At 42.4% G+C, this 27,496-nt stretch overlaps 2 protein-coding genes across 4 annotated transcripts in view; both read right to left on the bottom strand.

Moving 5' to 3' along the window:
- NAAA (N-acylethanolamine acid amidase) overlaps positions 1 to 15,371 on the bottom strand; it is a 30,162-nt gene extending 14,791 nt beyond the window's left edge. For 2 of the 3 annotated variants that reach the window (XM_070394762.1, XM_070394771.1), the window contains exons 1-5: positions 15,099 to 15,371; positions 14,319 to 14,483; positions 9,491 to 9,617; positions 7,708 to 7,798; positions 2,103 to 2,179 (exon numbers count right to left, since the gene is read on the bottom strand). In XM_070394762.1, coding sequence (XP_070250863.1) covers positions 2,103 to 2,179; positions 7,708 to 7,798; positions 9,491 to 9,617; positions 14,319 to 14,483; positions 15,099 to 15,307 — 669 coding nt within the window. In that variant the 5' untranslated portion in view covers positions 15,308 to 15,371. The remainder of the gene's footprint in view (positions 1 to 2,102; positions 2,180 to 7,707; positions 7,799 to 9,490; positions 9,618 to 14,318; positions 14,484 to 15,098) is intronic. The other variant, XM_070394754.1, reaches the window with a different exon arrangement.
- Positions 15,372 to 22,678: 7,307 nt separating this feature from the next.
- Positions 22,679 to 27,496, bottom strand: part of SDAD1 (SDA1 domain containing 1) — a 33,495-nt gene continuing 28,677 nt past the window's right edge. The window contains exon 22 of the mRNA XM_070394741.1: positions 22,679 to 26,258. Within this exon, the coding sequence (XP_070250842.1) occupies positions 26,211 to 26,258 (48 nt within the window). The 3' untranslated portion in view covers positions 22,679 to 26,210. The remainder of the gene's footprint in view (positions 26,259 to 27,496) is intronic.

The following is a 27,496-nucleotide window of genomic DNA, read 5'->3' as shown; positions in this document are numbered from 1 at the left end:
ACCAGGCATCAAACCCTCGACCCTTTGGTGCTCTACCACTGGGCCACACTAGCCTTCTATGGTCGAAGGACAACTTACATGCAGCCTGGAACTCTGCTGTCTGGTAGGACCTGTAACGCAGATGCTCCTTTTGTTTTGTATAGAGCTACCTTCTGATGTAATTGTTTTGCTAATTCGAATATCTGCCACTGAGATTTCTAAAGGGGAGGTATATCTATGTCTGTAGAAAAGCATAGTATTATCTCTTATTTCAATCAGCTATTTTGGAAAACTAGAGCCTAGGACCAAGATTCTCTCCTTGACCAAACTCTGGCCAGCCTCCTCTGAGCCCTCCTCTTGATCAGGCCTTAACCTCGGCCTACAAAGACTGGGACAAACACTAACAGTTTCCAACAGCTCAAGGCCACATCCCTATGACGCTAGCCCTCCCCCCGTTATAGTGACTGCCCGAGAAAACCCCAGGCTGCTGTAGGGGAGCAGAATTTATCTCCCCAAATATGTCTCTGTGGCATAAGGATTATTTCAAGCTGGTTATCTTTAAGAAACAGCAGACATGGCAGAAGCTCTGAAAACCAGGTGGAAGTTACCCTTTATAAAAGGCATTTCCATTCATCAGAGAACTCTCCATTTGTGAGGGTATCTCCCTAACTGTACCAGAATAAGGGTATATGAATCTCTAGAAACTGTTATCAGTGGAGAAGGCTTAGACTCAAATCTGCATAGAAATCTTACTTTTCAAAAATTTTTTCAATTACAGTTTACATTCAATATTATTTTATATTAGTTTCAGGCGTATAGCATAGTGGTTAGAAATCATATACTTTACAAAGTGTTCCCTGATATTTCCAGTACCCACCTGGCACCATCCATAGTTATTACAATATTATTGACTCTATTGCTATGCTGTACTTTACATCCCCATGACTATTTTATAACTACTGATCTGTTAAAAATCTTACTCTTGCCCAGCTGATGTGGTTCAGGGGTCGAGCACTGACCTATGAACCAGGAGGTCACAGTTCGATTCCCGGTCAAGGCACGTGCCTGGGTTGTGAGCTTGATCCCCAGTAGGGGGTGTGCACTGATGTTTCTACCCCTCTCTCCCTCTATCTTTCTTTCTCTGAAATCAACAAAAACAAACAAAAATCTTACTCTTGCTATACTTTTTCCTGGTTGCCTCCCAAACTGACTCCCCACCCTCAACGTGTCCTTTTGTCTTCAGTGAACGTATTTAAGGTGATGGCTTCCACCATTTTGGTGAGAGTTACAGTTTTCCTGGGTGTTATACAGGAGGTATAGACGTTATTAAATATTGTTTCTCCTGCTAATCTGTCTCATGTCAATTTGATTATTAGACCAGCCAGAAGAACCCAGAAGGGTCGAAGACAATTTTTCCTCCCTGGACACTGACAAAATAATTAGTTACTGTCTGTTTTAGCCAACACCTGAAGATAGGACCCTTGACTCCCAGTCTGCTGGAGGGAAGGAGCCTAACAGTTAGCAAACTCAGGTTTTACACAAACAACCCCTCTTTTCGGCTTTTTGTATTTGTCAATTCTCTGACTCTCCTGTGTTCCCCCTCACCTCCTCCATTACCCACTCTCCCTTTAAAACACCCAGGTACCTCTGTACAAATCAAAGTTGAGTGCAAGTCACGCTGAACACTTTCTCCCATTGCAGTATTATACTATTGATTAAAATCTGTCCTTACCACTTTAACTTACTATCAAAAGGTTGATATGCACTTTGCAAACCTTTAGATGCTTATTCTTTGCAGGAGCTTTTTTTAAAATATATTTTTTATTGATTTCAGAGAGGAAAGGAGAGGAAGAAAGAGATAGAAACATCAATGATGAGAGGGAATCATTGACTGGCTACCTCCAGCAGGCCCCCCACTGGGGACCGAGCCCGCAACCCAGGTAGTGCCCTTGACTAGAATCGAACCCTGGACCTTTCAGTCCGAAGGCCGATGCTCTATCCACTAAGTCAAACCAGCTAGGGCTGCAGGAGCTTCTTACGTTAAGAACAACATTGTCAGATGACTCAGAGCATCACAGAAGATGAAGTCAGGGTGAGGTGGGCTCCACAGTCAATATACTCACAGTGCGGATAAGCCAGCTGATCGGAGAGTGTCTCTGAAAAAAGGCAGCGATCGCGTTCTCCCACCACCAGCCTTTATCTGCCGAGGTGAAGGAACAGTGAGTGTACACACAATTGCCGCCACTTTTTTAAATTCCTTAAGTTTTGTTTCCTTCTCATAGTCCAAGCTGGTGGGGGAAGGGGGGAAGGTTGGTAGATGAAGAGTGATTTTATTAGCATCCAGTTTTCAAAGATGAAGCTAAAAGCATTGTTTTCAGGCACCAAAGATTCTGTGTTCTGTGTAAACATATGTGTGTGTGTGTATCACATCTATACACAGAATTTCTGGTGCCGGGAAGCAATGATAATTATCTTATAGGAAATCACTCTATGAATCACCTCAGGCAAAATAAATTTATGGAACTATCAGAAGTGGCTCAGTAAGTATTAGGAAGACTGTAAAGAGTATATATCTTTCATGACTTTAAGTGTGATTGGGGCTCACTTTAAAAAAACAAACAAATAAATTTGCAATCATATCCCAAAATTACTTTTTAACATCTCGAAAATTTTCTATAGGGGATTTATTTTCAAAGAATACTTTTCATTCAAGAAATAAGCATTGAACATCTGCTATGTGGCTGTTCAGACAGAGCTGACTCCCTGAAAAGCTGACTCCACTTAAAACTAACCCTCCAAGAAGCAGAAGACGGATGAGGATGACTAGACAGCCAAGAAGGGAAAGTTAAACTTAATAATAATAAAAAAAAAAGGCCTCAGTAACCTATTCTCCCTCCACTTCCCGTCTCAGAATCTAAAGGTGGTCACCTTCGCATAGAGCAGTGATGGCGAACCTTTTGAGCTCAGCGTATCAGCATTTTGAAAAACTCTAACTTAACTCTGGTGCCACATATAGAAATTTTTTGATATTTGCAACCATAGTAAAACAAAGACTTACATTTTTGATATTTATTTTATATATTTAAATGCCATTTAACAAAGAAAAATCAACCAAAAAAATGAGTTCGCGTGTCATAGGTTCGCCATCACTGGCATAGAGACTCCTGCCCACCGACCCACGTGGGGGCATCACCACCTGCAGGTGACACACACGCTCCACCGCCCAGCCAAAACCACAATGTGAATTTGCAGCAGGGGAGGAAAAAAGAACCAAACTTCCAAGGTGCCACATTTTTTCTTAAAAGTACTTAAAAAAGGAAAATGTGTTTGTATTTGTTATTTACATTTTATATATCTGTATATATTTTGGGGGGGGGGTGAGCCATTTTTAATGATTTTGGGATGACCAAACCAGTCAGTCTTTGGAGCATTCTCTGTCCTACTTCTGACTTTACTTGTGGTATTCCCAGGTTCATCATAATCTCAAAGGAGAACAAAAAGTTTTTGCTTGTGAAAAAACACAAAAACTGCCCAGCCGGCATGTATCAGTGGTTGAGCATCAACTTATTAACCAGGTCACAATTCAATCCCTGTCAGGGCACATGCCCGGGTTATGGGCTCGATCACCAGTAGGGGGTGTGCAGGAGGCAGCGGATCAATGATTCTCTATCATTGATGTTACTAACTCTCTCTCCCTCTCTGAAATCTATAAACATATTAAAAAAAAAAAAGGCAAAAACAACAAAAATAAAACACACCACAATCTTTTTCCGAGCATTCCAGTAAGTTTTTGTGTATGTATTCAGCTGTACTGTAAGTAGTTGGTTTGTAGGAGATGGTTAAAAAGGCCAAAGATAAAAAGGTTTTCTTTTTCCCCTTTTTTTTGTCTGAAGTTGCTGGGGTTTTTTTGGTGGGTTTTTGTTTGTTTGTTTGGTTTTGTTTTGTTTTGTTTTGCCTGTTTGATGTATGTGTGAAACAATGTTGTCCAATAATAAATGAATTTTATTTTGCTGAGTTATTCTAACAACAACAAATAAAACACACAAACTAATCCTCCGGAATCCTTGACCCCTCCCCCTCTCCCTGGGGGGACTCTGAATGAGTTGGGAGGCTCCAGGTTAATCAGGAACTACCATTAACCTTCTCCCACCATTTAGTCCTTCCTCAGGGGCAACGGTTTTCTATTTTTTAACTCTCCCTAGCACCAGAGCACCAGGTATTTGGTCCTTTTGTTCCCTGATCATCCCCACATGCCTCTTGGAAATACAGGTCCTTTCCTCCAGGGTAGAAAACAGGTGGTCTATGGGGTAATCCATTTTTTCCTGTTGCTGCCCAGGGCTGTGTTTCTGTAAGTTCCCTCTTAAATCTCTTTAAACTGACAAGCTGGACTCGTCTGCTTCTTTCTCTGGCTTCTCAGCTCCTTGGACATTTGGGGGCCACAATGCTCATACGGCCTTTTCACGAAACACTGGCATATCCTGACCTGGTCCAGACCCTTGGAATTGAACAGTGGACAGAAGAAACTAGAATACTGAGGGAAGACCGAAGAACTAAAACAGAGTCACTACAGTCAAGCTGCTCAATTACTAAAATCGAGTAGGCTGAGGCAGAAGGAAACAATTCTATTCCTGCTTTAATTAGTCAGGGAACTTGAACTTTTCAGTAATGTATAAATGCCTGGGGAGGTAGACAGATAGTAGCTGTATCCTATAGATAACCCTGTGAAGATCTTAGGAAAGAATATTCACATGTCCGGAACAACCTGGCATCCAGACCCCTGACATCTGGAAGATCGCCATCTGCTGAGATTGCCAGGAGCTAAGAATGCAGGACTCATCCTTCTGAAGAATGTACTTTTTACTATAAAAACTCTTCCCTTTTCTTTCTTCTTCAGAACACCCTGGGTATTGCCTAGTTGTGTCTATGGTATGCAAACCCTAAAACCCTTGAATAAATTGTTGCCATTTATTTCTAGCAAAGCCTCCTGACACCTGGTGCTCAGCTGACCATACCATTAAATAAACAAGACCAGGATAACTATAATAAAGAAAATGAGACAGGATAATATAATCATGAGTGACAAGAGAAGATTCCTTTCAAGAAGAACATAAGAACAGCCTCTCTGAGTTAAGATGGGCTGAGGGACCCAAGACAGGAACAAGCTTGGCAGATGAGGAAAGGAAAGAATGCTGGTGAGGTGCAGGTGGAGGGAGGGAGAAGGAGACAGGTGTGAAATGAGGTATAGGAGCTGATCATGTAGAGTTCTATGGTCAGAGTCAGGACTTTGGATTTGTTATAAGTGAAATGGGCTGTCACTGTAGGTTTTAAACAGAGGAACAACCTGACCGTGCCAGCTGCTGGTTAAAAAGGAACTATAGAAGGGTGAGAAGCAGAGAGACCGGATGAACAGGGATGGCAGCAGTACCGGTGCGATGCAGGTAGCCTAGCACTGAAGGTTGGCAGAATGGACAAGGACAGCCTCGTTTTGGTGGTAGAGCTGGCTACACTCGGGAGTTAGGGATCAAAGAATCTCCTGGTACATCAGTTGATTAGCAGTGCCATTTCCTAAGACACACAAAACCAAGAGAAGAACAGATTTGGGTGGAGGCAGAGTGAGGGCAAAAAAAGGAAAGAAAAAGTCAAGAGATCTGCTTAAGCAGGTGAAGTTTGAGATACTGGGTAGACGTCAAGGTGGAGATGCTGAGACGGTGGATGGGTACTCCAATCTGGGTTTCAGAAGTCAGGCTTGGGGATGTGGTAATAATAACAGATGTTCCACTGGCCCTTACTGTGTGCCAGGCACTGCCCTGTGCACTTCATGTACATGAACTAATTTCATCCTCACAACAGGGATTATCATCCCTGCTGTCCAGATGAGGACACTGAAGTACAGACAGACAGTTTAAGCACCTTGGTCCTGGTCACCCAGCTAGCAAGTGACAGCACCAAGATATAACCAAGGCAAGTTGGCTCTGGAGTCTGAGATCTTAACCGCCAGGTGGTTAGTTAAGGTTCCTCATCTCTATGCCATTAGTTAGTCTTCATATCCTTACCCCTTCTCACGGTGGTTAGAGGCACTGCTGCCACTCTCCATAACGCCCAGAAGCGTAACTGAATATCTTATCTCCATTAACCAAAAGCTCTTACCTTACTGTTCAGGCATTTCAACTCAATCTTAGCAGATTAAAAGATAGTTTTCGTTCAAATAAGGTTTTCAAAACGTTTTCAAAAGCAGATTGACAGTACTTAATTAAATGTGTATGTTACAGAGTAACTGCATTATTTGTAAACTGCTCATACCTTAGGTTCTACTAATCGGTTTGTTAAACAATCTGAGTTGCAAAATGATGGAAACAAAGCCCGCTTTTTAATAAATACACATGTGTTTACAGACATTCTGTGTAAAATTTTAATAACTGTCATGCTGTGGTTGGAGTACCACTTGAGAAACAGGCTCACACATAGCTGACATTTGAGAAAATGTTGAAGAAATACTTTAGGATAAAGAACTGACAACTATAGCCCTGACCAGTGTAGCTCAGTTGGTTGGAGCGTCGTCCCATACACCAACAGGTTGAGGGTTTGATTCTCAGTCAGGGCACATACCCAAGTTGCATGTTTAATCCCTGGTCAGTGCTCATGCAGGAGGCAACTGATTGATATTGCTCGCTCTCTCTCTCTCTCTCTCTCTCAACATATCCTTGGGTAAGGATTATTAATAAAAATTTAAAAAAAGAATAAACCTAATCAGAGGAAACAATAACAAGAAGTCAATGGGGTTCATCAATGACCAACACTAAACTTTAAGAGACTCCTTGTGTATGTCTCCTTCACTTAGCTGTACGCTCCTGAGGACAGAGACAAGAGGTTACCATTGGCTTCCCACATACTGTGGAACTGAACGATGTCCCTGAGACTTGTGGAAGGGCCGCGGCTATATAACAAACAGAGCTTTGGGCCAGGACCCGTGAAATCAATTTGAGAACTACCTCCCCACCTACTAGCTCTCATTTCTTCTGAGCCTCAGTTTCCTCCTCTGCATCGTGATCGGGTTAATAATATCAGCCCTGCCAATGCAGAAGGACTGTTGTAAGGCTCTAATGAGGACACGTAGGAGAAAGTGCACAGTACACTGCAAAGTGCTTTACAGATGTTGCCTGTGGAAGGCCATCATACAGCCTCCAGATCACCACAACAGCTTCCTAACCATCTCTGCTTCCATCTTAATCCAACACAATTCAGTCTCTTCAGAGCTGCCAAAGTGAGAGCTAACATATAAATAATATCTGTTCACTCCCTGGCCTAAAGTCCTTAAGGGCTTCCATTGCGCTTAAATTCCAAACTCCTCATGACCTACACCATGGCCTCAGCCCTCCTCTCCTTCTCCCTCCCCTCCCCCTTACTCCCTTCTGTAACCACACTACTGAGCCCATCAGGATGCATGGAGCCTGGCAGGGGTCTGGCGGAATCCCGTGAGTCAGGCCTTCCCGGACCCTCTAGCTATAGTAACCGTCCTGCCCCTCCTTCATTCTCCATCACATCGTCCTGTTTTACTTCCTTGCACGTATAGCTACCTGCAGTCATCTTCCTTGCTGACGTGCCCACTGCCCATCTAACCTCACCAGAATGCCCTCGTGTGTAGTAGTTGTTCTACATGTTCTGTTGGGTGAGTGAGTGAAGTACTCGGATAAAAATGAACAGGGATGCTTGGGCGTTCATTTTGATTACCTCGTTCGTCGCCAGAGATTGTAAACTTGTAAGGACTTTGACCAGTCCATAATCCTACATAGCCAATAAAAGTGGTTCCAGTGAATGCAACCTGAAATCAAGAGATAAGGTACCATTTTACCATTCCAACCAAATATACTTTGAAATCACCTTATTTCGCCCCACAATTTCATGGAATTTTTTCTTCTTCTAAGGTTCCAACATAATAGAATAAAAACTCTGAAATAACCTCGTAGAAGGTTTAACCTTGGATAGAATTCAGTGGACCTATGACCTTGGATGGGAAAAAAAGGTACATCTTTATTTTCACTAACTTCTAACTGAAATTTCATTTCTTCTGTAATGAATAATGCAATAAACCATGTCATCATAGCAGTGCCTGTCATTCTGTCACCAGCAGAAATTGCAGGTATTTTCACATACATAATGGTATCATACCTATCTTGCTATGCTATGCATTCATATCTTGAAATATCATTCACACTTATCACTACCCTGAAAATTATGGTAGTTATTAAAGCCACTGCCAAATTTTACTATTTAATGTGTTAAGAATAAATAAAATTGCCCGGCTTGTGTGGCTCAGTGGTTGAATATTGACCTATGAACCAGGAGGTCATGGTTCCATTCCTGGTCAGAGCACATGACCAGTTTTCTGGCTGGAACCCTAGGAGCAGGTGTGCAGGAGGCAGCCTATTAATGATTCTCTCTCATCATTGATGTTTCTATCTTTCTTTCCCTCTTCCTTCCTCTCTGAAATCAATAAAAAATATTTTTTAAAAAGAATAAAATAATGAAATGGCTGTATTTCAACTTAATGGTTTTCTTTGCAATCCCATACCTCTTATTTTATGTATTATAAGCGTAATTCTAAGAAGGGATCAGCAGCTTCACCAAAGGGGTTCCCACACAAAGAAGGTTAAGCAGCTCCATCCTACAAGTGGCAGCATGTGGGAAACCCGGTGCTGTTCGAACTTTTAATAAGAGATTCTCTTTGTAAAAGCAGATGACCAAATGAGTAAATGAGTTTTTCATATCTGTGACTCAACCTCTAAATGCAAAGAACAAACAAAATATAGTCCTTGTCCTTAAACAATGTCCCTCAAAGCCAAAACCTGGCTTTGGCATGCTCTGTTCTGTTTCATAGCAATAGCCTGCTATGTATAATCAATGAATATTGATGAATGCCATCTCCCTAAAAGTTTATTCAGAAATGTGACAATAGTACCTATTAGATTATAGTTTTAATAAGTAACACCACAGAATACAGCTCAGCAGTGGTTTTCTTTTCAGTGTTACTAGACCTTACTATGATGAAAATAACTATGACCATAAAGTAATTATCAACCTCTCTGAACTATAGTCTGCAAAATGGGTTTAAGTGATTTCCCAGGTTCATAAAGGAAATAAGTGACAAAAACAGGATTCAAAGTCAGGACTGTCAGACCCCAAAACTGGGTTTCTAGCCATTACACTACACAGCCCTCCGCCCCCCTGAACTTGGGCAAGCAGAGGAAAGAGCTGGCTTGGTGTCATAAGTGGACAACAGACCACACCATAGAGATTTCCCCAAGGAATATGGATTGACCTCTCTATGCTAATAATAACAGATGACTCCTCTCTATAAGCATAATGGATGTAAACCTCTCTTCTGGTTTTGCTTTTCCAGGAGTTTGATGTTTTTTGTATCTTAAACTGATAACACATATAAGTAGCAGGCCATGATTACTAACTTGGGTTATCAAGTCTCAGATTTCTGAATCTGATGCTGTATGGACTATACCTGCCCGTTCTTTAAGAATTGTACATCCACAGTCATTTTGCGTAAGAAATCCCCAAATGGATAATCCAGATTCCGGCCATGGTAAATGTGGCCTTTGGAGTCTTGAGCCACAATACTGGTGCAGAATCTGAGAAAAGGGGGAAAGTTCAACAGGAATGAATGAGAAAAATAAGAAAAAGGAAAATGAGGTTTTCATTTTTAAGATAAATCGTTACAGTAAAACACAATTATTCATTACAATGGACACATACGCTATATAATCCTTGTACGAAACTATGGACTCACAATTCAAGGTGAAAACATACTGGACACAGCGCATCAGCGTTCAGTGTTACTAGACCTTTGCCCTCAGCACACACGGTATTGAAAACATATGGAAAGAGAATTTCATCCTAAATCTAAATGTGGGATTGACCCATCTGGGCTCCACTAGAACTGAACTGTGCTTATTCCTCTGCATGGCAGAGTGTAACCTATTCAATACATTGTTCAAAGCTTGCTCAAGGTCACCTTTCTATCCCATGAACTTCTCAGAGCAAGTAGATTGGCACTAAAGCGTTCTGTTCCACAAACGTTTCATTTTCTCTCCTTGGAAAAACGGTCAACTCTTTAGGGGCTTGCACTTTTCCCATCCCCTTTAGAACTCTTTGCACAGAGCTGACAGGAAGGAGCCAGAGAGAAGTCATTTGAGGAAGAAGGAAGGGGTGTGGTAAGGTATGTAAATTCTTTGAGGATATGAAAGGTTATGTGAAAAAGATATTTACATACAGCATGCGCAATTCTGGAGAATGGGGAAGAAGATATGTATATCCGCACAAAACTGAGAGGAAACACCTTGAAGAACTGATGGCCATTTCTGAGTAATAGGATATCATTAATTTCTTTTCACTTCTCTGTATTTATTAATTTTCTAGAATGATTACATATTATTTTTATAGTTAGGAGAAAAGAAATGTTACTTAATTTTTATGTTTGTTTGAAGAAGGAAGCTTGGTAAGGTTCTAGTTTTTCCCAAGGTTTCCGATCTTAACTTCAAAGAGTTCATGTCAAGGAGGGGACTGATAAAATATTGCAAGTGGCTAAAGCAAAGTTTGGTTTTTCAAAATTGGCAAGAGAACACTACTTCCATGTCATGCCCAAATGAGGAAGCCCATCAGCACAGGGGGCTTGGGGGGCCGGGCTCTGCTTTGGGAAAGGCACTGTGGCACAATGGAGACACACGTGCTTTTAGCAGAGCGGCCTGGTTTCCACATCACAGCAGGTAATACCATCTTCAGTGCCTCAATATGGGGTAGCTAGTCTTATCCTGATTCGAAAAGCCTTTAAACTTACATCAGAAATGAGAATAAAACATTTCCTTTGTTAAGGTTAATGGAGTCTGCCTGTGTTTTGTGTTGATAGGGAATTCAATATGTACCTTAACATCACATCCCAAAGTTATAATATGCTTCCTGGAACTTTTGCTTCAATCAGTGACTCCAACAAAAGAAGGTGAAAGTGTATATGAAAATCGATTTTTCGCCCTAGTCAGTTTGGCTCAGTGGATAGAGCGTTGGCCTGCGGACTGAAGGGTCCCAGGTTCGATTCCAGCCAAGGGCACATACCTGGGTTGCGGGCTCGATCCCCAGTGGGGAGCATGCAGGAGGCAGCCGATCAACGATTCTCTCTCATCATTGATGTTTCTATCTCTCCCTCTTCCTTCCTCTCTGAAATCAATAAATATATATTTTTTAAAAAAAAGAAAATCGGGAGAAAACCAAGATGGCGGCATAGGTTAACGCCGGAGTTTGCTGCCTCGAACAACCACTTCAAAAATACAACTAAAAGACGGAACGGACATCATCCAGAACCACAGGAAGGCTGGCTGAATGGAAGTTCTACAACTAGGAGGAACCGAGAATCAGAGGAGGCGCAGTGCTGAAGTAAAATACTAAGGTGCGGAGTGCGCGCGGCGCGGGCTGGTGGCTGAGGGCACGGTTGTCGGTTGTCTGTTTCAATCCGGAGGGAGCCTCAGACTCAGAGCTCCAGATCCGGGCGAGTCTCTAGGGACCCAGACTCAAACGGGAGAAGCAGGACTGTCTGGCTACAGTCCCTCCGAGGTTTGCAGCTGTTGCTGGGACAGAGAGACAGAGCCCCTGGGGACGGACTGAGAGCAGCCATAACTGCTCCCTCCTCCGCCCTGTTGATCCCGTGGGACCCGCCCTGCTCAAGCCCTGCACAGAGGCATTTGCCAGATAGCCTCAGGCAAAGGCTAGATTAGCACAGCCAGTCGGCCTGGAGGTCAAATCCCTCTAGTATTAACTATAACAATCAAGGCTTAACTACAACAAGACTGCGCACAAAGACCACTAGGGGGTGTACCAAGAAAGCGTAAAAAATGCGGAGACAAAGAAACAGGACAAAACTATCAAGGGAGGATATTGAGTTCAGAACCACACTTTTGAGGTCTCTCAAGAGGCTTCTAGAGTCTGTCAATAAACCTGATGAGATGTACAGGAAATCTAATGAGACCCTCGATGGTGTGATAAAGGACCATCTAGAAAGTAAGCATACACTGACTGAAATAAAGAATATTATGCAGACTCTCAACAGCAAACCAGAGGAGCGCAAGAATCAAGTCAAAGATTTGAAATGCGAAGAAGCAAAAAACACCCAACCAGAAAAGCAAAATGAAAAAAGAACCCAAAAATACGAAGATAGTGTAAGGAGCCTCTGGGACAGCTTCAAACGTACCAACATCAGAATTATAGGGGTACCAGAAGATGAGAGAGAGCAAGATATTGAAAACCTATTTGAAGAAATAATGACAGAAAACTTCCCCCACCTGGTGAAAGAAATAGACTTCCAAGTCCAGGAAGCGCAGAGAACCCCAAACAAAAGGAATCCAAAGAGGACCACACCAACACACATCATAATTAAAATGCCAAGAGCAAAAGACAAAGAGAGAATCTTAAAAGCAGCAAGAGAAAGAAACTCAGTTACCTACAAGGGAATACCCATACGACTGTCAGCTGATTTCTCAACAGAAACTTTGCAGGCCAGAAGGGAGTGGCAAGAAATATTCAAAGTGCTGAATGCCAAGAACCTACAACCAAGAGTACTTCATCCAGCAAAGCTATCATTCAGAATTGAAGGTCAGATAAAGAGCTTCACAGATAAGGAAAAGCTAAAGGAGTTCATCACCACCAAACCAGTATTATATGAAATGCTGGAAGGTATTCTTTAAGAAGAGGAAGAAGAAGAAAAAGGTAAAGATACAAATTATGAACAACAAATATGCATCTATCAACAAATGAATCTAAGAATCAAGTGAATAAATAACCTGATGTACAGAATGAACTGGTGATTATAATAGAATCAGGGACATAGAAAGGGAATGGACTGACTATTCTTGGGGGGAAAAGGGGTATGGGAGATGCGGGAAGAGACTGGACAAAAATCGTGCACCTATGGATGAACACAGTGAGTGGGGAGTGAGGGTGGAGGGTGGGGTGGGAGCTGGAAGGAGGGGAGTTATTGGGGGGGGAAAAAGAGGAACAAATGTAATAATCTGAACAATAAAGATTTAATTAAAAAATTTTTCAAAAAAAAATAAAAAAATAAAATAAGGATCTTACTGAGATATATATATATTAAAAAAAAAAGAAAATCGATTTTTCTTTTCAGTGAGAAAGACACATGCCAGAACAAGGAAACAATGGGAGATAGAGTGGCAAAATTAGTACAATTGAAAAGCACTTTAACAAGTTTGTGTCTTAAAACATTTTCCTGAGGAGAAATGCAGTCGCAATGCATGTTAACCTGCTCTGCCTAGTTGTTCTTGAAAGATGCCAGGGGAGGAGGGGCGGGGGGTAGTGGCAGTAAAGTTTCATTATCGCAATAACTTTTTTCATCAGTCTTTTGGTAGCCAGAAGCTGTTAGCACATTGCGGACGAATCATGAGAATTCTCGCTTCATATTACACAGTGTTTTATAAAGTATCATACTTTAAAAAGATATTAGCTTGTAAGAACATGTAACAACTTCAAAATGCAATGGGTATTTAATTTTAAAGTGTGCCTTTAACATTTGTATAAAATGTTTTTTGTACTCGTTCAATAGAAACTTACCTGGCCACTGGGAAAAGCTAGCAATAAAACTACTGGTGCGCAATGTGTTTAAGTAAATGCAAGATGTTACTAGATGAGGCTGGTCTGGTAGCAAAACAATTAAGCCCTGGAGGCAGAAACCTCTTAATTCCAGGACCTGTCACTGAGCCCATGGAGACTTTAGGCTTCCCTGCCCTTTGCCTGGGATCCACCAGGCACTCCATATTGCTTCCAGGTCTGTGCCCCGCATTTTGTCATCCCCGCTCAGCACACCAAATATTGGCTGGCCTGTGGCCCAGCCCTGGAGGGAGCAGACGGGGAAAGAGGAATCGGGATCACCAGCTATGACAGACATGGGGGAGGGAGAACCGCAGGGACAAATCAGTGTTAGGGCGGCCCGAGGGTCACCGGGTTAACTAGAGGGTCCAGGTGAGAGTGGGGTGAGCTCCAAAAACTTCTTGGAAAGTACACGTTGCACAGAGTTTCCAAAGTGGGGTGCCACCTAGACTGGTGGTGGGAGAAAGGGGGCATCAGGTAGAGGGAAAGCTCAGTGTGGAGGTCAGAGAAGCCGCTTGCCTGCGGGAAGCCCAGGCATGACCCGCTGCTCAGATTTAACCAGAGAAGCAAAGAGAAGTGCTGCGGGTTTCTGGGCAGCCCAGACACCACCCCGCTTTTGTCTCCCTGGAAGCAAGTCCGCTCCCACTCGCGTGGCCAGAGTCGCTGGCCAGCCGGGCACTCACGCGGTGGACTCGTAGGCCAGGTTGATGAGGATGCAGTCCGCCAGGCTGAAGCCCAGGACGTCGCACATGCCGCGGATCTCATCGGCGTAGGGCTGGGGCAGGGAGCCTTCCAGCTCCCCCACCGCCACTCGCATCACTGCGTGGACCCACTTGGGGACCTTATCCCTGGAAAAGAAAAGCCACGAGGGTGTTTGCGCTCAGAGGTTGCAGGGGTGCGAGTGTGTGTCTGTGGAGTTGGGGGGACCTACGGCTCTCCTTCTTAGGAGCCATGCCGTTGCCCCCCTTCCCCAGGGAGCTGACAGTTCGGGTTACGCATCACCCGATCCGCAGCCTCCAGGAGAGAAAAAGGAAACTTCCACCGGAGAGAGGACGCGCGAGCGCGGTCCCCAAAGGGGCGGGCTGGGAGGGCCCCCAGGCGGGAGTGGGCTGCGTCCCCGGGCTCAGTAGCTGAGCGGCCGCGGCAACATCTCCAGCACCACCCCGACCTGGAATGTTCGAGGACGGGCGTGCCGCTGCTGACACCGAACCTGAAAGCCGAACCAGCCGCGCCGGATCATCCCCGAGCTCGACGCCGCCTAGAGCAGCAGCAAATAAACAGTTCTGGTCCCCGCCAACCCCTTCGCATTCCAGGGGCCGGGGTGCGAGGGGAGGTGGGGGGCGGCAAGGCCGTGGCAGAGAGAGAGAAGGGGCCGAGTTTCGGCTCAAACACGCGCCTGTGGGCTTCCCCGCACCCGGGCCAGGCAGCCCGTCCCCGCAGACCCGGTCCGGCGCAGCGCTCACCCGAGGATGTGCGCCATCGCGCTGCGCAAGAAGTCCAGGTCGAAGTGCTGCAGCACCGGCAGCCAGCGCAGCTCGGGCGCCGCGTCCAGGCTCACGTTGAAGAGCGGCGGGGCTGGGGGCGCGGCGGCGGCAGGCACCCCGGGCCCGGCCCAAAGCAGCAGCAGCAGCAGCGCCGGCGCCGGGCGCGCACCCGGGCGCGCAGTGTGCATGGCTCGGGCTGGGACCGCCACAGCCTGATCGCAGCTGTTACGGCCGGCGCCCGGGGAAGCGCTGAAGGAGGAGGAGGAGGAGGAGCCGAGGCTGAGCCGGGAGGGCTGGAGGCGGAGCCGCGAGCGACCCGCCTCGCTGGGTCACACGGGACCGGAACAGCGAAGTCGGTCGCTCCCGCCGCGGCCGCTGCCCCCAGTCCCGCCGCGCGCTCCCTCCCGCGGGGGCGCTGAGTTGCGGCCGGAGGCTGCTCCCCCCTCCGCTTCCGCCCATCGCACTCACGTGGGTGCGGAGAGTGCACGCTGCGCCCGAGAGGAGTGAGGAAATGATTCTCGGTAGCGGAGGGCAGCAGGAGAGCCCGAACTGGTAGAAAGGGATCCGTCCCTCCCTCCGCCTCTTTTGCTCACGTTTAAATTCTATAAAGGTTTATCTGGATTTTATAAGGGGGAGGAGAGCCTTTTCTGTTCAACAGGCCCCCCCTCCTTTCAGTTAAAAAAAAAAGAGCTAAAAAGTTGCCACAGTGTTTATGTGCCAAGTATTTTTGCCGACTCTCTCTCATTTCACCATCAAAATAAGCCCAAACACAGGTTCTGCCAACCCACCCCCGCTTTTCTGGTGAGGAATTTGAGGCTTGTAGTGGTTCAGTAATTTGCTCAAGGTCACACCACTGGGGAGCCTTTGCGCAGGGAGCCAGGCTGTCAGAATCCAAACGCACCTTCGTAGTCTTGAGCCTGAAGGGTCCTCACCAGTCTGCACCTCCAGTATCTGGGAGACAGAAAGCTTGTCTTGGGAAATCACCTGACTTAGTAAGGCTGGGGCTTTTTTTCTTAAATCCTACCCGAGGATATTTTTTCTGCTGATTTTTCAGAGTGGAAAGGAGTGGGGAGGGGAGGGGAGGGGAGGAGAGGGGAGGGGAGGGGAGGAGAGAGAAATATCCACGTGAAAGGTTTCCCGCAGGCCACGCCACGCCCCTGGGATCGAACCTGCAACCCAGGTGCATGCCCTTGACCTCCCTGACCATAATCGAACCCGCGACCCTTCGGTGTACAGGCCGACTCTATAACCACTGAGCCACGCCAATTTTAATGGTTAGCAGGATCATCTGTGGGTAAAATAGAGTAAATGTGTAGAGCAGTGGTTCTCAACCTTGGCTGCACAGTAGAATCACCTGGGAATCTTTTTAAAATCCTGATTTCTGGGCCTCACCTTCCGGAAATTCTGTTTCTTTGTTATGCGATGGAGCCACAACATTAGTAACAAAGAAACAGAAGTTCCGGAGGATGAGGCCCACAAATCAGGATTTTAAAAAGATTCCCAGGTGATTCTAATGTGCAGCCAAGGTTGGGAACCACTGGTGTAGAGAAAACTAGGAAAAAAATTTTTTTTCAGGGTTTTTCTCCCCCGTCAAATAGAACACATCACCACTGATTTTCTTCCTATTTTTATGGCCTGCATGTCCCTGGGCTAAAGTTTCACATCTTTGTTCCTGCTTCTTCCCAATCTTTGCTTAAACTCTAAGCCAAGACCCAGGTCTTAATTTGTTTATTTGCACCTGAGTAACTTCATTGAGAGAATCACTAAGGGAGCAGATTAGCTGAGTTCAAAGAAGTGTGCTTGCATTGAAAAAAAAAAAAAAAAAAGACTTCCAATCACTGCCAGACTTTAATTTTAAATAAAAATTAAAAATAAATACAAGATTTTGAAAACAACCCATGTTAAAATGCATTGAGTGAACAAATCTACAGCATAATAAAAAAGAAAGTGTTATTCACAATTGGGCTGAGCTAAATATAATCTATATCTATAAAAGCCTAAGTGACCAGAATGCCGGAATGACCAATCACTATGATGCACACTGACCACCAGGGGGCAGATGCTCAATGCAGAGCTGCCCCCAGGTGGTCAGTGTGCTCCCACAACCAACCTTCAGTAGCCAGACAACCTCCTGCAGTCCCTCCCCCAATCTGGCAGGAAGGCCCCAAATGGCCCTGATTGTCGGCCATGCTTAACACTTGGAGTGCGGGAAACGAGTTAAGTCGGCTCACGTGAATTGCGCGTACTCCTTAAGGACCCCACCCGTGTGTGAATTTTGTGCACCAGGCCTCTAGTTTTATATAATCTACTCCTCTACTATTAAAAAGTTATAGATATGGCCTTGACTGGTGTGGCCCAGTAATTGAGCATGAACCTATGAATCAGGAGGCCACGGTTTGATTCCAGGTCAGAGCACATGTCCTAGTTGTGGGCTCGAACCCCTGTAGAGGACTTGCAGAAGGCAGCTGATCAATTATGCTGATCGATGATTCTCTCTCATCATTGATATTTCTATGTCTCTATCCCTCTCCCTTCCTCTCTGAAATCAATAAAATATATCTATTTTAAAATTTATAGATATGATATAGGACAATTTAAAACAAAGATTAAAAGGGAGATCTGGCCTATTGATTATGTGAATGTCCCATGGGTTGTGGTCATACTGGTCTTAGAAAGCACATTTTCCTTTACCTGGGAAGGACAGCACAGTTATCCCAAGGTCAGAGGGCTCCAGTTAATGTATCCTTGTTGACTCAGTGTTCCAGAGACCCCAAACTGTAATTTAGATAACATGCCTAAGTTTAATGCAGGTTCCTCATTCCAGACCCGAGGGCTCTAGATAATGTGTTTCTGACAATTAACATGCTGCTTCTGTAAACTGCTTTTTTGCAAACCGGGTTCCTCATTCAAAACCTTGAGATGTAATCAATACCTTTGTGATCTTTGCCTATATAAGTCTGGTTTTGCCACCATCTTATCACTATGAGATTTGAGGAATGGCCCCTCATAGTCCCGGATTGCAATAAATGTGACTCTTTAATTCGAAAAAAAAAAAAAAAGGGAGATCTGGAATTGCAAAACTCTGAGCCTTCTCCTTTCTGCTGTTTCTGTGCTGTGCAAATTTCAGAGATGCTGGGCATTGCTCATGGCTTATCTATGCACCAGAGCCTACAGTTTAAAAAATGCTTCTGTGGGGAATGAAAGAAGGTAGCTGATTGTATCAGAAACATGGAATAGGACAGCTTTTTTATACCTGGCATCTCATTCTGTTCAGTTTAAAAGCAGTGCGGTAGTTAAGAAACACCACCACTCCTAACTATGGGCTACACTTAGTGACTTGCTTGTAATGAATCAATAGACTAAAGCCGAGGTGGTGATGTCTGACTTCCAATACGAGGTCACAAAAGACATTGCAGCTTCCTCCTTGCACTCGCTCCTGGGTGGCTCACCCTGAAGGAAGCCACACTAAAGAAGTCCTATGAAAAAGTTCCTAATGTGAGGAACTGAGACCTCTACCAAGAGCCAGAGAGGAACGAGTCTTCTTACTCATACAATCATGCACCGCTTAACGTTGGGGATACCTTTTGAGAAATGAGTTTGGTGATTTTGTCCAGACAATGGGATATAATTCAGCATTAAAAAGAAATGAGTGGTCCCACCATGAAAACACATGAAGGAAACTTAAATGCTTATTTCTAAGTGAAAGGAGCCAATCTGAAAAGGCTACCTACTGAATGATTCCAACTCCATGACATTCTGGAAAAGGCAAAACTTTCTATAAAGTAAAAAGATCAGAACTTGTCAGGAGGAAGAGAGGGAAATGGGCAGAGTAAAGTGGATGTTTAGGGCAGTGAAACTCCCTGGATGATACTACAATGGTAGATACATGTCATTATACATTTGTCCAAACCCAGGGAATGTACAGCACCAAGAATGAACCCCAATGTAAATTATGGACTTTGGGTGATAATGTGTCAATGTAGGTTTATCAATTGTAACAAATGTAACATTCTGGTAGGAGATATTGATAATAGGGGAGGCTATACAGAAGTGGGGGGAGCAGGGGGTGTTGTATATGGGAACTCTCTACATTATGCTCAATTTTGCTGTGAACTTAAAACTGCTGTTAAAAACGTCTATATTTTTAAAGGATCTAGAACTTGTTTTGAAAATTCCCAGATCCAAAGTATACATGGGAACTTAGTTTATCACAAAGATGGCATTTCCTGTCTGTGGAGATACTTGCAATATAAGTAATTGATAAAGAATTCGTATCCAGAATATATGAAAACCCCTATGAATCAATAAGAAAAAAGAAAATCAAGTGGATATAAAAACAGGGAAATCAAATAGTAAAAATCCATGTGAAGCAATCTCAACCTCGCTGTTAATCACTAAAATCCATCTTAAAACAATGATACCATTTCATCAACAACAGATTGTCTAGAGTTTTAGAGTCTAATAACACCAAGTGTTGACAAGGATGTGCTAAAATAAGAACTCATGAGTTGTTGGAAGGAATGTGCATTTTAGTATTACCTAGGGAAGTTGGAGAATCATGGACCCTACAACCCAGAATCCATTTCTAGGTTTCTATGTAAACTGGATAAAGAAAAGATTCTAACCCTGGCCGGTGTAGCTCAGTTGGTTGGAGTGTCATCCTGTATACCAAAAGGTTGTGGGTTTGATTCTCAGTCTGGGCACACACCTAGGTTGTGGGTTCAATCCCTGGTTGGGGCACATACAGAAGTCAACCGATAGATGTTCTCTCTCACATCAATGTTTCTCTCTCCCTTTCTCCCTTCTCCTCTCTCTAAAATCAATAAGCATATCCTCTGGTAAGGATTAAAAAATTTTTTTAAAAAAGACTCTAAGACATATGCCCAAGGAGATATTTACAAAGACATTATGGGGCAAGACTTTTTAAATAGTGAAAAGGTGGACACAATCTAACTGCTCTGCAGTAGGGTAATGAATAGATGGAAAACTTTACAACAGTTAAAATGAAAGAATCTAATGTTGTTACATAGCAAAATAATATAAACAATTTTATTTGTTAAATTTTAAAAGATAATAAATGATACTGTCTGCTATATACATACACATACAAATACATGCACAAATATAGTAAAATATAACTAAAGGAATAACAGGCATGGAGAAGACAGTGGTTAGTCCTGAGAAAGGAGGAAAAATGGCTGAGTGGGGTGTTAGTTATAGTACTCTTAATGTTCTGTTTCTTTAAAAATGACTATGGTAAAACTTAAAATTGAATAAATCTGGGAGATTGATGTTTATATTCTATATTTTTCTGAATCACAATTAAATGGTAAAATGTTTATAAAAATTTTTCAAAAGGGAAAGATTCAAGTATCCTTAAAGCAAGAAGTTGTGAAATACAATTTATTCTTAGTTTCCATGTAATTATTTTAAACTTCCTCTTTTGTAACATTTTCTAGAATCAGGTTCCCATTTTGTCCACAATTTACCTTGCCACTTGGTCAAATTTCCTTTTTGTAAAAATATATTTTATTGACTTTTTACAGAGAGGAAGGGAGAGGGATAGAGAGTTAGAAACATGGATGAAAAACATCGATCAGCTGCCTCCTGCACACCCTCTACTGGGGATGTGCCCACAACCAAGGTACATGCCCTTGGCTGGAATCGAACCTGGGACCCTTCAGTCCGCAGGCTGACACTCTATCCACCGAGCCAAACCAGTTAGGGCCAAATTTCCTTTTAAAGTATCCCTGGATCTGATGTTAACTTAGGTATTAGGCATAGCAGGTACTCCAAAATTGGATCTTGCTAAGAATGGAAGGAGAAGTAATGTTTTAGATTATTTTTTTAAAATGTTATTATAAATGTTTTACAGCAACATTACAAAATGTTTTATGATGGTTAATTTTATGTGTCAGAGTGACAGGGCTAAGAAATGCCCAGCTAAAGGACCTGCTTGTGACAGCAGATCACGGGCTATCTCAGCCTCCAATGTGTGTGTGAGGGACTTTCCAAAAGAGAATTTGGACAGACTGAGTAAGGAAGCTCACTCTCACTAATGCAGTGGGCATCATCCAACCCTTTGAGGGCCTGAACAGAAAAGGCAGCAGAAGGGCAAATATGCTCTTTGAACTTGAGCTGGGACATTCATCTTCTCTTGCCTGGGCCGTTGGCAGTCCTGGTTCTCGGGCCTTCAAGCTCAGACTGAATGGCACCACCACTTTTCCTGGTTCTCCAGCTTGTGATAGCAGATCATGGGATTCCTCAGCCTCCATAATCTCATGAGTCAATTCCTATTTTACATCTATTTCTCTGTCTCCCTCCTACTGGTCCTGTTTCTCTGGAGAACTGTTAATCATGCTTAATACGTACAGAAAGAGAAAACCTAATCAGCTATAGTATTACCACACAAACCCAGCAACTATTTTCATATGCATACTATATTTATAAAATTGTTAAATTGTAGACTGGTGCAGCCACTGTGGAAGAGTATGGAGATTCTTCAAAAATTAAAAATGCCTTATGACCCAGTGATTCCACTTAAGAGAATATATCTTAAGAACGCCCTTTCTTGTTGCCTTAAACACAGAAGAAATATCTATGAAGGTAAAAGTATTATCATTATCTCCATTTTTACAGATAGGGAAACTGCAGCACAGAAATGTTGATTAAAATGTGGTCATACAGCTATGTCAGTCAGCATTTGAATCCAGAGTTTGGCTTCAACACACTAAGAATGACAAAGCAGAGCCCAAGATCCTGAGGGCATGACAGCTCAGACCAGCAGCTGTCTACCTCCAGACTTCTCATTGATTCTCCAATATTTGGTTATACTATTTTTAGATGTGTATTCAGTTACTTGCAGCAGAACAGCCCCAAACACATCTCTTGCCATATTTCGGACCATTTTCTTAGATTAGATTTTCAGATGTAGTTTGAGACAACGGTTATGACTATTTTTTAGGTCTTTGCACATACTACAAATTATTTTCCCTAAGAATTATACTAACACTAGAGGCCCAGTGCACAAAATTCGTGCACAGGTAGAGTCCCTAGGCCTGGCAGGCAATCAGGGCCCATTTGTGGGGTGACCGGGGCCCCTGCTGGCACCCACCTTGGCTGGCCTGGCACCACCCGCTCGCTGGCCCCACCCCCCCACTGCCACCCGTCACCCCCCTCTGTGGGGCGACTGGCAGGATTATTGGGAGGGGGGGGCCTTTCGCTGGCACCCTCCTTGGCTGGTCTGGGGCCTGTGGGTAGCTCCTGCATTAAGTGTCTGCCCCCTGGTGGTCAGTGCACATATCGACCAGTCATTCTGCTGTTCAATTTGCATATTAGGCTTTTATTATATAGGATAGCACTTTAGCTAACATTGAGGATTGCTGGGTAGAGAAAAAGGGTCCCATCTAGTACCCTGTCAGTAAACAAGAGGAGAGAGTGGCTAAGAAGGGGAGATCACAACTCCTTTGGCGTATCTGCACATTAATCCTTGCCTTGGTTTAAGTACATTCCCCTCCAAATGGTCAAAAAAAAAAAAAAAAAAAAAAAATCCACAGGAGTGTCTTAATGCAACTTTATTCTCTGGCCTCAAATAAAGTTGTTTCTCATACAACGACGTAAGTAAAAACATGTATGCTGTAAAAGATTCAGAAAGTAAAGTAGAAAGAAAAAACCCCTCACATGATTCCAACCAACATCAAAGAAAACCATGTTTAATATTTGGCATGTTTCTTGGGCTTTTATTAGTCCCTATTCGCTCATGTGTAATTGGATTATACTATAAATACTTTGTGTTTTGTTCATTTCATTTATAAGCATTTCCTATTGTATTAAAGGCTACATAATATTCCACCACGTGGATAAATCATAGTTTAACCATTTCCATATTGAGATCAAATTGACAAATAAATGAAAGCAGAATTTGCAGGAGAAAATAAAATGATCACATAGGAGTGCCCTGATATATATGGTATTAAATAGTACAGAATGACCTATGCTTTCCATTCTTCTTTCATTTTAAACATGTACAGACCAAAAACTGCATAAGAGAAAAAGATCCATGTCAGCAATTTACCTTCCTATTCCAATTCAATATCTTTTAAAAATCTCTTTATACATTCTAAAAATAAGCAATAGTTAATTTTTAAAAAAATATATTTTATTGATTTTTTACAGAGAGGAAGGGAGAGGGATAGCGAGTCAGAAACATCAATCAGAGAAACATCGATCAGCTGCTTCTTGCACACTCCCTACTGGGCATGTGCCCGCAACCAAGGTACATGCCCTTGACCGGCATTGAACCGGGGACCTTTTACTCCGTAGGCTGACGCTCTATCCACTGAGCCAAACCGGTCAGGGCAGCAATAGTTAATTTTTAGTTTTATTTTTTATACAATGAAAGGATGTCACTTGGTATAACAGGTTTAATGTGTTTAAAATAGTTTTAAAACAGTTTTAATACAGTTTGAAGAACAGAGCATTCCAACTGATTAAACATTCTGGTTAATACAGAGCTGCCATACAACACTCTACATACATTATAAATTTTCAAAGAATTAGAATATGAAGTAACAAAAACAAAATTTAATTAACAATAACCTTTAAAAAGTTGTAACAACTTTTAAATCCCAACTTTTTCTTTGATGATTCAAGAATCCATTTCCTACTGCTGCCCTGTTCATCCTAAGCATGTTTGTCAGCAAACCCTCCTGCCAGCTGAACTGCCCCTTCGTCAGGATGCCCTGCCCTAAGCTATGTGCCTTTTTTGATAGCTCTGTAAGTGGCTCTGTATTACATAGTTATTTTTAAAGTCTATTTCCTTCATGGGTTTCAAAGTTTCTGTATGACACAAACATTGTGTTTGCAATCCACCCAGCATCTAGCAGGCTGCTTTGCATACAGTGAGCATTCAATATATATCTTTGTATTTCAAACTAGTTCCCCCCAAAATGAATGAGGGATAAAATAAATACTGCAATTGTCATTTCAAGAGTAAATTAAGCAAAAGATAAAAACTTAATCGATATCTAACCTTTGATGAGAAGTTTACTGAATGCATACTTTGTGGCAAATACCATGCTAAGTTCTTATAGCTATTAGTTCTGAGAACCTCAAAACAATCAATGAGGTAGGTCATGTTTCAAATATTTACTGAGCCTGGGGATAGAGCAGGGAACAGCCTCTGCCTTTTGTGGCGCTTGTTTTCCGATGGAATTTGCTAAGATCACATACATAATACATTACCATTTCAGATTTATACATCGCTTTATGTAACTATATATGAGCTTGGACAATATGAGTTCATCCCAGAATTGGATCCATTCCCAGTGCGGACAAAAAAGTGAGTCTGAAAAGCTGAAACAGAGACCCTGGTGGCTTCTTCAAGGTAAAAGTCACCCTGAAAGGCTACTCTGCCTTTGCTGGCAGCAGCCACCCTTGTGAGGGCCTAATCTTCAAATTTATAGTAAACAAACATAAAATATTCTTGAGATTTATAAAATAATAAAAGGGACCATAGCAAGATAAGATACTATGGGATTGAAGAAATAAAAGAGAGTTAAGACTGCACCCTTGTAAACCAGCTAGTTTTCTATCTTGCATATAAATTTCAGTTAAGAGCAGGGTGAAGCCACATTAGAACAGAAATCAGAACACATGGACTTTGGTGTCTCGGCACCTAGGTGGGTGTGAAAGTCTAGCGAAAGGATGAAATTTTCAGGTACCATCACAATTCAGGCAGCAAAGCTGTGGATCCTGGCTGCTATGTCATTTTGATTTTATTTACCCCTCTCTCAAGCTAGATACACGAGACAGTTCAAATGTGCAAAGAGAGCAGTTTCTAGTCTGAACCATTCAAATTTGCATGGGGCACATTCTGTGAAATACTGAAGTTGCCAAGGTTGACTCTGAGAGCTCTCTTCACCAGGCCAGTGCAACTGAGTCATTAAACCTCAAGGTCTTTACAACTAATCCCCAGTATTTTGGGGAAAGTCACACAGTTTCCTTCAAATAAAACTCAAGTTGAACTTAGAAAGTGAACAGAAGATATTGAAAGGGAAGGAGAAAATTAGTTTTAGAAGCTGCTTTCTAATTCCGAGTAAGCAGAAAATTGCTTTTTACTTGAAAGCAATATAGAGTAATTTTATCATCTACAATATTATCTAAGAAATCTGAGGTAAAAGGCAACAAACTTTCCAAATGCAACAACTTGCAAACAGAGAGACTGACCTGCTTTCATGCCCCCTGAAACCTACCCAAGCACACGTAGGGAAGGGAGACCAATGCAGCCGCTCAACACACAAGAAGACCTATTTGATATTAGAAACCTTTCTTTGGACACAAGGCTGAAAATATTAAAGGTGAAAAAGGCTAAGGAAACTAATTTGATTTTCTTTTTCTCTATGGGGACGTGAGCAGCCCAAATGATAAAGACACTCCAAGATTACTATTTATACTTAAGGCAATATAAAAAGCAAGGTTTTAACCTGGCATTCAAAAAATATTTAAATCTTTTGGATGGACTAAAAGAGCTAAATAGTCTACCCAAAATCTGTACAGCAGGGACCTGTTTTCAGCAGGTAAGCCTATTTACAAGTAAGAACCTCTTACTCTTGTAACATTGTCCTGTTTCATTTGAAGAGAATATGTAACCCCGCCCCCTGCAGAGCTCGTCTACAAGCTCTCCATGACCCCACAGGAAGATGGACCTATCTCTACCAGAGAACTATTTACACTGCACAGATACACATATATACACGTCTGTCCCCCGCATCCTCCAAATAGGCTGTGGATGCCTTTAATGAGGGATTATGGTCATTTTTACATCGATAGTGATAATAGGCACTGAAGAGTTTATTCTCACATGACTGCTAAATGAAAATGATTTTACAACATCACGACTGTTTACATTTCAAATATTCCCACCATTATCCACCTCCAAAATTAAAACACCAAAATGCTACCAAATTTACTTTGGTTTTCACAGTATAGTGTTTCTGGACTTTTTAATGTAAACATTCTCAGTTTATTAATTTTCAGAGTAATGACACAAATTGAGCATTCTCTTTGGAGTGCTAAACTTGCTTGTCCAAGTTACTTCATTCTTTTTCTCTTTTTCAAAAGTGCATCTCGTAGTGCCAACTGGAAGATAAGAAAAAGACAACTAAACATGGTAAGTCTTGGATACCCAATTATACTAATGTGGTTATATGAAAGTGTACCAAAATGGAATCACTAAGTCAGTAAGTCATCCCCCAAAACTACAAATAGTGAAATATTCCATAACAGATCAGATCTGTAACCAGGCTAGGGCCTCCTTACTGCTAGGAAATAGGCAAAGCTCTTGAATACTGTTTCCAACCCATGGGACAAAAGCTCAAAACAGGAGCAGCTACAGAATGCAGAAATGGAGCATTAAGAATAAACCCAAAGTTTAAAAAAGACAACCAAGGTCAATGTACACATCTTAAGTGTGTAATGAATACTATCCCATTAATTCCCAAGTATTACTCTTGGATTCCTAGAAACTTTTAAAGATCTGTAGTTTTTGAATTTTAAAGGACACGTGTTCATTTGGGGGGAGGGAGAAGAGGAAGCTGCCTGGCTCTATATCTAAATGTTTTAAGTTTTTAAATTTTATGATTTTAAGTTATTGGCTCTTTGCCTTTAGCTCTTATCTATGTGTTGGTATTTCTTTGTTAGGCAGAATAGCTAGCACACTTGAGGCAGAAAAAAAAATCAAGTTCATTTTAACCTAATTTCCATGGCTAAGAAGGTATTTCTCAGACTCATCTATTTATGAATTATTTTCTCATCTGTAAAATTGGTTTAATCACAGTTCCTGCTCATATTGCTGTATGCTGATTAAACAAACATGCTGACAAGGAACAAGGCCAAGCTTCTGTATCAAGCCAAAAAAGGCATGCTAAAATTGAGAGGAAGTAGCTAAAATGTAACAAAGCCACGAAAACCTCGTAATGAAGCAAGGCCTATAAACTATTACTATTTCCTCAACCCTAAACTCTTACAAAGGGCAGGTGAAGGATAAACTAATGGAATTAATAAATTCAACTATGAATTTAAATTGAACTGGGAAATTTTAAATATTAAATGGCAGCTTTCCTTTTACCTCAATTTCAACAACTTCTATTAAAAATACTGTCACTTTACTATTTATATAACACAGTTTAGAACCAGGAAGATTAAGTAAATAGACAGTAGACTTTAAATGGTTCCTCAATTAAGTTAATACTGCCTTGGTTACCAGACAGAACACTGCCCTGGAGAGCTGGCCATTGCATTCAGGCTGAGCATTTTGGAACACTGGTTCAGAATGTGAGACCAGTTTACCCTTGACCGGATACCCTGGAGATTCTTCA

The sequence above is a fragment of the Myotis yumanensis genome, unplaced genomic scaffold (genome assembly GCF_028538775.1).
Source record: "Myotis yumanensis isolate MYYU_CA2020_CCGP unplaced genomic scaffold, mMyoYum1.0.hap1 SCAF_1, whole genome shotgun sequence".
Lineage (NCBI taxonomy): Eukaryota > Metazoa > Chordata > Mammalia > Chiroptera > Vespertilionidae > Myotis > Myotis yumanensis.
Note: the sequence above shows the minus strand (reverse complement) of the source record. Positions and strands in the feature narration are given on the sequence as shown.